The sequence below is a fragment of the Centropristis striata genome, chromosome 4 (assembly GCF_030273125.1).
Source record: "Centropristis striata isolate RG_2023a ecotype Rhode Island chromosome 4, C.striata_1.0, whole genome shotgun sequence".
Classification (NCBI taxonomy): Eukaryota; Metazoa; Chordata; class Actinopteri; order Perciformes; family Serranidae; genus Centropristis; species Centropristis striata.
In genome coordinates this window covers 5409985-5424607 of record NC_081520.1, presented here as the reverse complement: position 1 = coordinate 5424607, position 14623 = coordinate 5409985, and the positions used below count along the sequence as shown (strand labels likewise).

At 40.2% G+C, this 14623-nt stretch overlaps 1 protein-coding gene across 5 annotated transcripts in view; it reads left to right on the top strand.

The window, feature by feature from the left end:
• The window catches only part of LOC131970309 (eukaryotic translation initiation factor 4 gamma 1-like), a 50724-nt gene that overhangs the window by 11248 nt on the left and 24853 nt on the right, over positions 1 to 14623 (top strand). For 3 of the 5 annotated variants that reach the window (XM_059331671.1, XM_059331670.1, XM_059331669.1), the window contains 3 exons: positions 4133 to 4272; positions 12089 to 12181; positions 13948 to 14038. In XM_059331671.1, coding sequence (XP_059187654.1) covers positions 4133 to 4272; positions 12089 to 12181; positions 13948 to 14038 — 324 coding nt within the window. Of the gene's footprint in view, positions 1 to 1012; positions 1147 to 4132; positions 4273 to 10868; positions 11292 to 12088; positions 12182 to 13947; positions 14039 to 14623 lie in introns of those variants that run through there. The other 2 variants (XM_059331672.1, XM_059331674.1) reach the window with 2 other exon arrangements.

Here is a 14623-nt window from a genome sequence, read left to right as displayed (position 1 = left end):
CTGTACTGTATGTTGTATATACAGCAGCATTGCTCACTGGTTACTGTGATTACTGCAGCAGCAAAAGGCACATGTGCGTCTAATAGTAGTACTGTAGTTGTTTGTCACTGATGCAAATGCCACACACGTTTGGCAGCCGTTGCCACCTTTGTCTCAAAAATTTGTCATATTATGTTTATTGGTGTGACTCTCTTCACAACAGCAGGCTGCTGTTGATATGACAGAACTGTGTTGCAACTTATACCTGCTGTTTGTTTGAGTGCACAGCACATAATGTCCTATGTGTTTGTGTTGGAGGGTACATTACACATTACATTGGTCATTCTGCAAATCACATGGCATGGGGGTTGACACATGACCCTAAATAACCTATCATGTGACAGTGAGACGTCTCAGACTCTGGGCCCTTAAAGGCTGTGGAAGTGCAGATAAGTTTCATGCCACACAGATAAGAGCGTGATACAGATAAACTGTATGGAAATTATTAGGTTTTTGAGGACCTACAATGCTCAGTAACTGCATAGTAACAATCCCAGAATATCATTCTGGCTACACCCCTTTTCTGGTTCACTCTGTCTGCCCATTGAGTCCTTTTCTAGCAGTCAGGTAAAACACACACACACATACACTGTGCTGACGGAGTATGGTGACTATTTTTAAGACCCCCCACCCCCACCCCCCTCGAGTTGCTGAACTCATCCCACATACATGTACAAAGTCCCAGCCCACCCCTTTTGTAGTACTGTGATGGCAGCAGGGATCAGATCACTCATTCAGGGTGAAGAGATTTGGGAGTCTTGAGGCAAATCGGAGCCACTCTGAAAGACACAACTGAGCAGTTTAGCTGGCCAGCCAGTACACTGTAGAGGAGTGGGGGGAAAAGGGAGGGAGGAAGGTGAAAAAAAGTGAAAGGCAGGGAGGAATCAGGAAGGTCAGAGGGAGGAGCGAAATGGAGACACGCTGGAAGAGGGAGGGCTGAGCATTAAAAGAAGTCATTCTGAGAGGGCACCTGTAGAGAGGACAGGAAGAAGTTAGAGAGGGGGTTTGAAAAGAAACCCCCCTCTCCTCCTTTTTCTGTCCAGTTTTGCAATCAGCAGGCATTCAGCATGGGGAATCGTGGGTCTCAAGAGCAGCAGGACTCTGAGGGTAGGTGTCGTATACATAGTGCGTCTCTTTACAGCCCCCTTCTCCCATTACTTTCCTCCAGTCGCCTGCATTTCAGAGATCATATCTCGTATTTAGAGCATTGGGATGTGTCCCAAGAAAAGTCTCATTCTGGCTTTCTGGTTTTACATGCTCTTATTCTCTTCCTCTCTCTGTCCTTCTCTCTCTCTCTCCGTCCGTCTTCCCTCCCTTTCCCTCCCGCGCGCTCTCTTCCCCCAGCCGGTGTGGGGTTTTGACTATATTTAGGCTGTGCTGCTCCTGGTCAACAATGCAGACTCAGTAATGTGAGTTAGACTGAAATGCATGCAGCGGGGGAGAGCGGCAGAGCAGGAGCTAGCTACCGTCAGGCTGCAAAAGAGGCCTCTCCAATCTGAGGATTTTTTTTTTTTTCTTTGAAAGTAGGCTACATCTGCTTCTGAACTGTAGCTGAGGCACATACAAGGCCAGGTAATATCACTGAGTGGTTGGATGTCATGTTGACATTATTGACCGGGTAGCTGATAGTTTAGCTGATAGAGGTTCTTTGAACTTTGGAAACTTTGATTTAATTTTTTTTTCTTGGTCTTGTTGGCAGCAGCTTTCTTGAAAAGTTTTAACATGCAGAAGGTTGATTGCCTCAAGAAAAAAGCATGAGAGCTGGGCAAAGGGAGAGGCTGCAGTGTCATGGTCTAAGGGCCTACCTGTGGTGCCTTCAAGGCCCGCTTCTGTTAAATGTCATGACATGAGGGAGATTTTCAGATGGCACAAAAGCATACAAGTCATTGGACAGATACAGATCTGAGGCATTATCAGTGGGGACAAGTTGATAGTTGCAGGAATTGTAAGATGTGCAGCAACGTGGAAAGAGCTTGGTGGAAATGAAGCAATTGGACTTATTTGAAAATCTTGAAACCCAGATTTTAGTCACCCGTTGGTCGGACTGCATGGAAACGTGGCCTGCAAAATCACACAAGTGTAGAGCTGAAGCAACTTGGTCGATAAATCAAAAATGGATCACCAACTATTTTGGTTATCAATTAATGGTTTCATTAGTATTCAGGCAAGCTCGTCAAACATTTGACATTTTCAGGTCCTGAAATGTGTGGATTAGCCTAATCTTGATCTGCATCTGTGCAAAAAAAACAAAAACAGATTAAAGAATAATTTAAAACATATGACAAACACTGCAATATTTCAATGTTGATTTTGAATTTACATGTTGATCATCTTCAAATCATTCGTTACAGCACTAAAATTGAATATCTTTGTCTTTTTCAGTTGGTTGCCTAAAACAAGCCTATTGGTCTCTTAACAAGTCTAATTAGCAATTTTACTGTTATTTGACACATAGACAAAGCAAGAAAATAGTCTGCAGATAAATTGATAATGGAAATGATCGGTAGTTGTAGCCCTTCATGTGTATTCAAATTTGCTTCAGTAAAGCAGATGAAAAAAGTCTACTTATCTGATCAAACTTTACGCTACTTCAGACTCTCATATATGGAGTTTTCCCTCTTTTCTCTGTGTTATATCACATTAAACTGAATATTTTTGAGATTTGGACTGACAAATCTCCCCCCAGGGATGGATATAATTCAATATTTTCTGACATTTTATAGATCAAGAGCATGTAATTGTCCAATTGATCGACAATAAAAATAATTGATGACATTACTAACATGTTTAACATTCTTAGAAGTATAAAGGTAAATACCAGGCTGGCTGGTTTATGGTTATTTTATTGTTCATTTATCTAAAACTAAATGTTTTTATAGAGCAGTGGTAGGCAACCTGAGGCTCCGGAGCCACATGAGGCTCTTCAGGCCATCTGCAGTGGCTCCATACGACTGTGACAAATCATTTATCATTGGTGTAGGCCCAAAGCAATTTGTATTCTTTAATTGTAAAAATGTTAAGCTCATATACTGCAATAAAGCATTTCTTTTTAACATACAGTCATGGAAAAAATTATTAGACCAGCCTAGTAACAACAAGATACAACAACAAAGATATATTATAAGAGTTTAATTTAAGAGCTGATATCTAGACATGTGTCATGTTTTATTGATAATAACCAAAATCATTATCAAGAAAAAACATGGAAAATGTCTAGATATCAGCTCTTCATTATCACCATCAAATGGTTTAATAATTTTTTCCATGACTTTATTAGTCAACAAAATGTGCATCATAGCTTACAAAAATCTTTAAAAGCCTTAACCTATACATTTTGCCAACTTCAAGTCTAGTTTTTAGTTTCCATAGCTAGACTAGCTTTCGATTACAAACTCCAAAATCATATTAATAAATGCTAATTTTGAGCAATTTAGACTTAGTAGGCTATTTTATTTTCATTCAAATTAAGGTTTGCGGCTCAATTCCGACATTTTTTCTTATTTTGGCCAACAATGACTCTTTTGTTAGTAAAGGTGGCCGACCCCGGTTGTTATAGAGATAAATGATCAGTGTTTGTCCTTAAGTCTCCAATCTCTTCATTTATTTATTCACTTGTTTATTAATTATATCTTCTTCATATACATTTAAACTTACAAGCAGTGTAACTGTCAGGACACTGAACCCTAAATGTTATTATTTATGTTATCTAGGAATTAAATTTGATTGTGTTTACATCAGTTGTTGATCTTTACGAGACTATTTGACAGAAGCCTAAAATGTAATACATCCTCAGTTGGGCAGTCAGAAGACTTTAAAAAACTACTGTCGACATAAAACTGCAGCTGTTGCACAGCAAATCATCCAGAAATGATACCTTGACCTTTTTAGATGCAGCTTTTCACCCTGCCTCTAAGTAGCCTAACAGGACCCTTTATTAGCCACACGGTCTGTAATGCCATTGTGTAAACAGTGGCTATGTGCTGTCTGTGTATATATCTTGTGTGCAACAGGCTGATGTGTATGTGTCAAGTTATGGCTATAGGATTAAGTCTGTATGTGTGGGTTTACATTCTTCTCTCTGTCTGATCCACAGCAGGGGCCTACTACCCCGCCCAGCCTCAGTTCACCCCCTCGGTGCAGCCGGCACCCGTCATTATGAACCCAGCCCCACAACAGCAGCAACCACCACCTCAGCCTCCCCAACACATCCACACCAAACGGGAACGTAAACAGGTACAGTCAGCATCTTACACATTCACGAATCGCCTACACAGCAAAATCGGGAGTGTTAAACTCAAACTCAGTGTTAAATTTGACACTTTTCTGAGTTTATATAGTTCTCACGGATTCTGAGTTAGAATTACACTTTGAAAAGTGTTTAATTAGAGGCTTTGTAATGAATTAATCTAAATTAATCGCATTTTAATCGCATATAAATATTTGACCTGAGAACAGTGAGAAGTAATTTTTTTCACATGGATGTTTAGTAAACCATTGAATAATGACTGAATACATAAGCTAAAGCAACAAAAATATTGTTTATTTTTGTTCAAGTCCAACAGACCAGTGCAATTTTTGCCATTAAGTGTAGCAATAGCATATTTAGAAATATAATACATTTCAGAAATTCAGGTAGCCTATAGGTCGGTAGACCTTCTGTAAACTAGAATACTTTGGTTTTTTAAGTAAAACACAATCCACGCTAGCTACCACACTAGCCGCTAGCTGCTATATGTTTTGCATTGAGGTGATACTTGAGGCTGGATGTGCTGCGGTGATATGTGAATTCCTTGTTGCATAGCAACACAACCATGCTCTTATCGACGCTTCCATCTGTTGGTTTTTTGTAACAAAATGTCCCATCATCCACGGGGCCAACCAAAGCGTCTCATCAGCTTCTTCCTTCATGTTCACTGTGGTTTGTTGTTGTCTGAACTCATGAACGCTAGTTGGTGCTCCAGTATAATCAGTCCGCCTGAAACTCATCCAGTGAGAAACGTTCCGCAGTGCAAAAATGTGATTAAAATGCGTCAATTTTTTTAACGCGTTCATTTTTGTGTAATTAATTAATCTTGATTAACGCGTTAAAGTCCCGGCCCTAGTTTTAACTCTTTAATAGTGTTAAATATTTGACACCCTTGGTGTTGTTTTATAACACCACATAAGTGCAAACATACAAGTCACAAAATCTGAAAATCAACTCCAACTGAAGTGAATCTAACTCGGGTGTCAGGTTTTAACATGTAACTCGCTTGATTGACAACGCTGGCAGAGCTTTTTGTTCACTACGTGTTCTACGATCAACACTACTCAGGGCTTGAAGACCTCCGGCACGGTGCCGGAAATGTCTCCGACCCTCTGAGATCCTTTGATTGATTGATTGTTGATCTGGTGCCTGCGGTCAAGATGTAATGTTGATGTGAAGTAGTTTTAGGCTGCATGAACTGTGTATTGTGTTTTACTTTGAAAGGGGGCGGAAGTGTATTACGTTGATTCTGAGTCAGACTTCCTGTCTGGTGCGATCTGCTCTGTTGAGATTTACGCGGTTTAGCAGCGTCTCGCGGAGAAAATAGAAGTCCTACCTAATGCTCGCGGAGAGACGCTGCTGAGACTACTAAGTGTTAAAACAACTCCAAAATAGACACTCGCCAACTCAAAATTATTATCACTGAAAAAACAACACTACAGATTTTGCTGTGTTCTTATGACGTATATTCTCTCAACAATTACCAGTACTGTTTACATTTTGTTAGCAGAGTAAAACCACAATAAAACCTATAATTGGCCTTTTTCTATTGTCAAACATTATGGAAGTAACACAGACTTGGAGAGACAGAGCTGTTCGCCATAAATGGAAACTTTTGTTATCAGTCTTGTTTGAACAAAATCTGCTTATCAGTGTAGGTCAGGTTCAGCCTGGGTATACCCATACTGCCTTGCACGCTCGATTTCATTTCGAACTGCGAAAGGGTCTGGAAACTAACGCTGTTTCTTAGCCCTGTTTTAGGGATCCAATCACAGAGCGGGGAGGGACGGCAAGACGATGACGCGTACTACTCGGCAGACGGAAGCTTCTAGTTTTGTAGTTTTCTTACGGATCCAACATGGCTGCAGCAGACGCGAAGCTCTCTTTCGATCCAGCTGGCGGCATTTGAAATAGTTTAGAGCGAAAGTTTATTTTAAAAGAAGAACAACAATTGCCTTTACATTCTCACTTACACTTTTCACCGTGAAAAAGGATGTTTTAGCCTTGCTTCCGACAGGATTTGGCCAAAGCCTAATCTACCAACTAGCCCCGCTACCGCTCACTGCTGTAACACCGGTGATCTCGCTACGAGCCGGGGGACAGCGGAGCCGCCCAGAGACCCGCAGCAGCTCGTCTATTGACCATAAAATCAGTGGATGTGTGTGGCTGAATGACATGAGGGGAAATAAGGCGTAAAAATAAAGAATCTTGCAGAAAGCGAGAACTGGAGAAGCAAAGCAGCAAGCAACACTCTCTCACAGACACACACACACCCCAACACTGTCTGTAGACTGTTAGCTGAAACTATAGCGCAGCCAGAGCCAGAACATGCAGCAGAATACGTTGCAGAAGTAACGTAGAGATGCTAGAGGGCTAGTCCGGCTATGTAAACATCCATTTCTGTCGCTCTACTACGTCATCTGGTATAACTGATACGATTGGCTAAGAGCTACCTACAGACACTTTTGATAGACATTCTAAGCGCCCAATAAACGGCTCTGGAGGATCGTAAACCACACCTCCTCTACGGAGAAATGAATGGCTGGTTTCCAGACTAATCTCATTTGTGATTAGTCTGGTGTTAGCCAGGTTAGGTCAGGTTCCTTAGCTGGCACTATTGTTTCATGTTAATTCCATCTAAATACATAAAACATGTTTTCTACGAAAATTCCATCCCCAAACAGCTACTGTGTGATAAACTCAAGGCTTTTCTTATAATGTTTTGATGTACGTTGACATAGACCTATACTGCCCTACAAAGCCTAACTGCAGTAACTACATTTTTGGTCAACATTTATTTATAACTAAAAATGAACTCCTTGATGTCTGTTTTATCTTGTGACAAAGTTTTATATTTCAATTTTGCTTTATTCCAGAGAAATTATTATTTAAAAACCCACAAAATCCAACTCAAAACCAAGCAGTAATTGCACTTACCACGGTCTGCTTTGGATATATATACTAATTTAAACATAAAAATAATAGAAATTCTAAGTTTATTTGATAGGGAAATTATTATCTAGATGGTGATTAAGTAAAAAAGTGAGATAAAATGTTATTAAGACTAAAATATAACATTACTTTATAATATTAAGTCTAAAATACACACATCTTGAAATAGAGTTGTTAAACACTTTTAAATACACTTATAACAAAATTAATTTGAAAATGTTTATTCACTGAAAACAAAATATAAAAGCTGAAAGAAGACGACAACATCATAGTGACTGCAGTCTGATTCTGCATTACTATTAGAACCTTTTACAGCAAAACCAGAGTGCAGTAACTAAATTTTTGGGGTCAAAGGTCAAATAAATAGTCATGATTTTTGAGCTTATAAATGACATCATCAATACATGTAGAAATAAGTGTCATATTACTTGCCTACCGATAACTAATTTGGCTGGCCAGTTAAAAAAACGTTCAACTTTAAAGCAGTTTTTCTCAGTTTTACCCTTTGTGTAGTTCCTGCAGTTAGACTTTGTAGAGCGGTATACATCATGGTGATAATGCAGACTATGAGCCAAATAATATTTCTAGTTATTGTATTGAATGATCAAGCGTTTGATCCCCGATTCCAAAAACATTGGGCCTTTGCCTGAACATCAAAAAACAGAATAAGTGCCAATTTGCTAATATTTTCTGACATGTATTCAATTGAAATTTGTACAAAGACAATGAATTATGGTATATATCCACTGAATATATACACAAAATTCTGAATTTGATGCGTTCTGTTAAGCATCACAACTTTTTTTTTAATCGTTGTTGTACTGCATTTTTTTTAATGATAATGCCACAGCCTTATCTGTTTCCTGCCACATGCACAATCACAAACAAGAGACTTGTTTAGGTGAACATAACAATCACATTTCTATGTAAACTTTACACTGAGAGAAATCAGTGAGCCGCAAAGGAGATACAGTTAGGTTATGAGTGTCATAAAACGATTGACAACTCACCCACGTTTTAGTTACAACACAGTTGAATTTTGGAAGAAATGAAACCAGCAAGCTTTAGTAGTCAGTGAATATTTAAATTCAAAGTCAATAATAAATTAATCATGAAAGAAATCTAAATATCGTAATCCTGCTTGTGACAACAAAAAAAACAGTGTGACCCAGTACTTTTGTTTTTGGTCAGATTCTTTTTAATTCTATGTTAAATATACCTAAATATGCGACATATGTATACGTTTCCTGGAACAAGAAATAAGAGGAAACTAGAATGCAGCCTCTTTCTCAAGATCACTGAGGGACAACCACATCAATATCTCACCATGATTGAGCATTTTTGAGCGTCATAAAATATGATGGTTTGACTTAGGCGTGGTTGATTTGGCCAAAATCTTCAATTATAATATACAAAATAACATACAAAACTTTATATGACAGTAATGGTACATCACAAGACCATTAAAAGGTTTTAATTTCTAAACTGTATTTCCTTGCTGTTGATTTTGTTTTATTTCAACTTACAGGCTACAAACAAAAAAGTAACTGCGTCACACGACAAGACTTGTTGTTCAAAATGGAAACCTTTGGGTTGTTTGCTTTTTTGAGTTAATTTACCAGCAATTTAAAAAAAAAATAGAGCTTTATTTAGTGCTAATCTGTCCACTTCTATTGTTTTAGTTCAGTTTGGCACAATGTTCAGCTAGTTCAGAAAACCACATGCTGTTCCCTGTAAAATGGCTCGTCAGTGGTGTTGCAATCTCTCTGAATGTGGTACTAGAGTCATTCTTGAGTCTGGACATGGAGTTCAGTCGACTGATTGAAACAGATAGTGGTGAACTTGACCTTAACTTAGTGTCCTAAGTAGGACATATTCCCCAGTTCTACACTAGTCTAGTGTTTCCTTTGCTCTCTAAGATGGCCTTCGCCTGGTATGTGGTAGCTCTCTGTGAACTGTAGCCCCAGTTTGTGCCTCTCATGTAATCATCGTTTTTACATTCGACACTTCTGTGATGCTGGTTAGAGTTGAGAAATTATTTTTAGACTTTTCCAGATTCTTCAGAGAGTCTTCTATCCAGCTAGAATTACACATATTCAGTCTCCTGCACTGTTAAGTTTTTTTTTTTTTAACCTATTCAACAACTTTCTTTCATTCAATTAAAGATTGCAGGTGATTTCCAACTCTTGCATTTCTTAAGAGGTCTTCCTGTCTGACTCTAATCCTCCTTGCAAAAGTCTCCGATATAAAGAATGATAACATTAGAGGCAGTAACCTGAGCTGTTTCAACACATTTATCTAGCAGTTGCTCTGTTTGCATGTTTTTCCCCTCATTGCCCTGTTCATACACTGTCGGCATGTCTTGAAACTAGTTCTGGCTAACTCTCACATTTTGTCAGTTTTTATAGGTTTGTGGTTCAGTTTTGGGCCAATGTTTTTTTTTACCTCATGGAGGCTGGAATGTACCCTTTGTGTTTGTCTTCATCTGACTAAACCTTCTAAATTCAATGTATCCTCGGTTAAAAAAGAAAAGGTGGGATCACTTGTAGTTTCTATTTAGAATCCCACATATAGTAAGGCTTTGTATAGTGTCAATCCCTTAGTCGCTTAGCAGTATTAGCAGGCAAATGTTGTTACTGTATAATGCTGGGACTGTTCTTTTGCTGCACGATGTCTGGTCCCTCTTGCCGGGGGACTTGGCTCCTTATCAGCGACTATGGTCGCCTAAGGTGGACTTTGGTCCATTCCCATGGGCCCCGACAGACTATAACACTGGCCTCAATGCTCTGTGCATGATCACTGTCTCTGTCAAACAAAACGTGAAACTCAAGATGACTGACGGTACAGTGAGCGACTGGAGGAAGTGCAGCACAAATCTGCTTGAGTGGGTGATGTTAGTGCCTCAGGTGTTACACTATGTAAAGGCATCTGTGTGTGCATAATTCCTACCACAAGCTTTGCATTCTTGGTTTTTGAGAAAGTAGGTAGATGCCTGTCCACAGGACACAAGGCTCTAGTGTGGGTAATCTGTGACCTTCCATTAACGGGACAGTGTGCCAAGAACCACAAGGCTATTTTCCTTCCCGGTGGAAGGTGCTCAGCCTTTAAGTAGTTGCATGAAAGTTGGATAGGGAAAGAGAAGATGAGTGTGTGTGCCTGGATGATTTTATGACTTTATTTATGTCATCTTTTTGCCACTTTTGAGCCATTTTCTGCCCTTTTAGCACCTTGTTACATGCAAAAGCTGTAGCTCTGCCCCATTTTTCTACTTTTCTAGTCTTTTGCTCTCCCTCTCGCTGTGTGTCAAAGAGAAAAAGCAGAGGGGAGGGGGTGAAGGACATGTCAGCACATAGCTCAGCTCCACGTGGCCACCGGTCTCCTCCCCCTTCTGAGCCGGAAGGGCTAACCAACCAGCCTTCCTCTGCTGCTGTGGCACCCCACTCCTCCTCCTTTTCCTCCTCTCGAGCTGGTTTCCTCTGCTCTCAGAAGGGGTGAGCCTGAAAAAAAATCTGAGCATCGCCTTGAGTGTGAAGGATGACAGAGCAGACAGAGAGAATGAGGGAAAAAAAGGGGGGAGTTTCTTCTGTTAGCTGCAGCTCATTTGATAACGATAACTTTTTTTTTTTCCTGGAAACCCTCCCATTCCCCCCCTACACTGCCCCTCCTTCAATCTCCGGCCCCTTTAACTGTCTGTTAGTCTCTGTGGGAGGGGTTGCGCATTCCAATACCATAGCTTTACAAGGCCAGTCGCTTTATCCTTTTCCCCCCTCTCTGTTCTGTTCAGCGTATGAGAGAGAGAGTGATTCAGGTTGCTAGCTAGCTTACTGTCAGTCAGGCCCAGCCCTGCTCAGTCCGGCCTGCAGCACCCTCCAACAGCCTGGATGAGTGTGTGAGTTAAGCAGAGCTAAAACTTCACTGGCTGCGTCCACCCGCCATCCTGCTTTTGTGGTGTTTAAAGTCCAGCCCGAGTCTGCTGGAACAGCTACTCCAGTCCCAGGATGAGAGAGGCCCGCTATGGTTTGTAATGCTCAGAGAGGAGTTGAACCAGTGAAAGGTCAGTGGTGACAGCAAATTGTTGTTTTTTTCAAACTCCAAAGTAGGCCAGAGAGCAGCGGTACTATCGCAGCTCGCTGTTAACTTTTCCAGTTTAATCCTCGTCCAGGAACTGTGTACGTCACTTTGTTTAGCTGTGCTGTTGCACGTACCAGTTTCATGACAGCTCTGACTTCCGAGAGTAAGTATGTAGAGCGTGAGTGAGAGAAAAAAAAGAGAGCTGAACAGAAAGCATGTGTTTGTCATGTATGGGCACTCCTTGTGAGTGAGTGATCAGATTTTCACTCAGTTCTTTCCCCCCTCTGCTCTGAGTGTTGTGTGTGTACACAGGGAAGCCTTCTGCTGCTGCTTTGACTTCATGAGAGTCCGACATTTTTCTAATAACTTAAACCAGCCATGGAATTTGTATAGCAATTTGCCTCAAAGTTGGTCAACCCGGTTCCAGCCCAGTCACACAGCGTTAGCGGTGACTAACTGTTGGAAGCACATTAGACTGTGCAGCGGAGGAATTTGCGTGGCGGTTAGCGTTTGGATTTTGTGTGCCTCAGTGTTCACAATGTGAGAAATGTAGCTTTCATTGAATCGGAGGCAGCTAGCGAGTCATGGACACAGAAAGGGCTGACGACTGTAGGTGTTGCATCATGGGAAGGCAACTCCTCTCACCCTAAAACATTTTAACCCTTTGCAGTTTTCCCGACTCAGCAGTCAGTTCTCACGTGGTTATCCTCACATACAGATTCATTTCTTTACATTTCTGTGTTCATTTGATCATCTCGATCTTCCCTCTCTCCTCCATAGATCAGAATAAGAGACCCTAACCAAGGAGGTCGAGACATTACAGAGGAGATTATGTCAGGGGGCCGCAGTGGCTCTACCCCAACCCCACCACAGGTGAGCTACAACACCACGATCACGATCAAAGATGGTCTACACAGCAGACATAATAACATGCCGTTGCACTGTCAGGTTTATTTTTAGTTGCCTGTCTGTTGCCTGTATAATTGAAGTTAAGTGAAATGAAACTTAGCGAGAGGTCATCAGGTTCCTTCTGGCAAGTTCTACTTTCATTGTCCGTCTTTATACTGTCAAGAGACAAAGACTATTTATGCAATAATCAAATGCTGGCAGCAAGCGTGATTGTAAGTCTTGAAAGTTTAATAAAAAAAAAAAATGTTTTCGAGATTAGGAATTAGGATTGTTGATTTACAACATTAACTGGTGTTTAATCTACACAAACAGTCATGTAAACCAAAAATCTTAATCTTATTTTAATATTCGAAATGAAGTCATCCCGTCGCCACGTATGTTTGTTGTCTCCTGTTGTCTCACAGCAGACGAGCTCAGCTAGCTAATAGCTAGATTAGCCGTGTTGATCCCTTACTCTTGAAATTTGCAAGCATTAAATAATCTTTTTGAAAATGTACAATCAGAGTGATTATGAACAGCTGGTAAAATAAGATACAATACACATGGATTGCTGCGGGTCTAAATGAGTTCTGTTATTTCTTTACAGTTGCATTTATAGTAACGGTATAAATGTGAAGAAAAAGGCTTTGAGAGTCTGGAAATGTTTCTTTTAGGTGTTATGAAAGTGCTTTTAGTTCAGTTCAGTTCTCAAATTTGAGTCTTTTAACAAAGCTCTGGACCCCGAGCAAGACGCTAGCAGCAGAAACAGCTGACCAGTCATGGATGTAAATGTTCACTACGTCAATACTTATTGGGCAAAGGTGTTTTCATATCCCATGTACTGCATGAGCTCTTTTTTTGACAGAGCTCAAAACCAACTCAAGCAAAAACATTTTTTGCACAATAAAAGATATTTTAGCCATTTTTGTTTTGTTTCCATACAGCTTTTCTAATGCATTGCTTTTAGATTCAAATTAAAATATGTGAATGGAAAGACGACTATTGATGCAATAAATTATTCACCAAGAGGCTTTCAGGGATTGTCAAGTTTGTGATAGTTTCATTTGGAACCCTGTGAGTTGTCACAATAGACTGCATGCATGGTTACTTTATAGAGACTAGTGCAGTGCCCGTAGGAAATATGTATTCGTACATTACATGCCAAACACTTACTTTTCATAAGGTACCACACCATCCAGCACATACACATTGAACATTGATATTGGCTGGAAACTATTAGAATATTATTGGAAAATTGAACCTTGTAGCGCACTTTAAAACTCCTAAAGATAGGTAGGCTGAATAGACTTCCAGATGAGATGAGTCAGGGTGGAAATCCAGAGTGAATTGTGTTACTTACCAGGTGTAGGCCTATCACATAATGGGGCGGAGCTCCCCTAAAAGGCTAATAGATAGATACTGTTCATACAGTGTATAGTTGTTAGTGAACAACAACTCCTCTGGGGTCTTATATTTTCTACTGTGTAAATGTCAGCTTCATCTATTAAAGCCAACAAGATTTTAAAACATTACTTGTCTGCGCTGTCCATATGCTACTACTTTATGGGGAATGTTGCATATTGCCAGGCCTCATACATGTGTTACACCACAACGTCTCAAACTCATACTGATCTGTGACTTCCTCTTAGAGTTGTGACATGTGCACCGAAGGACCAGTCAAGTGGAAAAATGAGTTATGTCCTCGTCACTAAGGTCATATCTTACTTTCTCATGTGTATTTCTACCAACAGACAGCCATATCGGGATCAGAAAGTACAGCAGTGGTGCAGGCCAACGGTGAGAGCGTCACAGCTGCTGCTGCACCAGTACTGGTTAGACCAGGTGAGTGCCACATGCCCAGGGCCTTGACACAGCCCCACAAAGATAGAAGCACAATTTTCCAGTTACAACTCAGCTGCTAATATTTCCCTGGTTTATTAGCTGCTGTTTTATTTTCCTTTTTAACCCATTGAAGCCTGGAAAGCTGATACGTCGTTTTGTAGTATTTGTATAAGCTCTCAAATACTTTTTGAATTTAATTTCTATCTGCTACAGAGGCTGAAAAATCTATTATTTAGTAGAAGTGTTGACACTTCTGTTGAATTTCCAGAAAAACTTCGGGTTTTAGGGGGTTATTTTAAAATCACCCAGAGGTTTTACAGGAAGTTTTAGGCGTCAATGGGTTAAACATGGCATATGGGTTCCTGTGCAGAAGCAAGGCATTCTGATATTTTCAATTCATTTTTTATTTTATTGAAGGTCTAATTTTTGCAGTACCATGTTATGTTATGCTGCATTTAAGATGAGTAACAGTGTCCTGACAGAGAAGGAAGACACACTCCGTCAGTGTGTTATAATTCAAGCTTTTCTATTGTTAGTGGATAACAAGGAACAAATGTATGTAGTAGGCGGTCCTGACACGTGTGC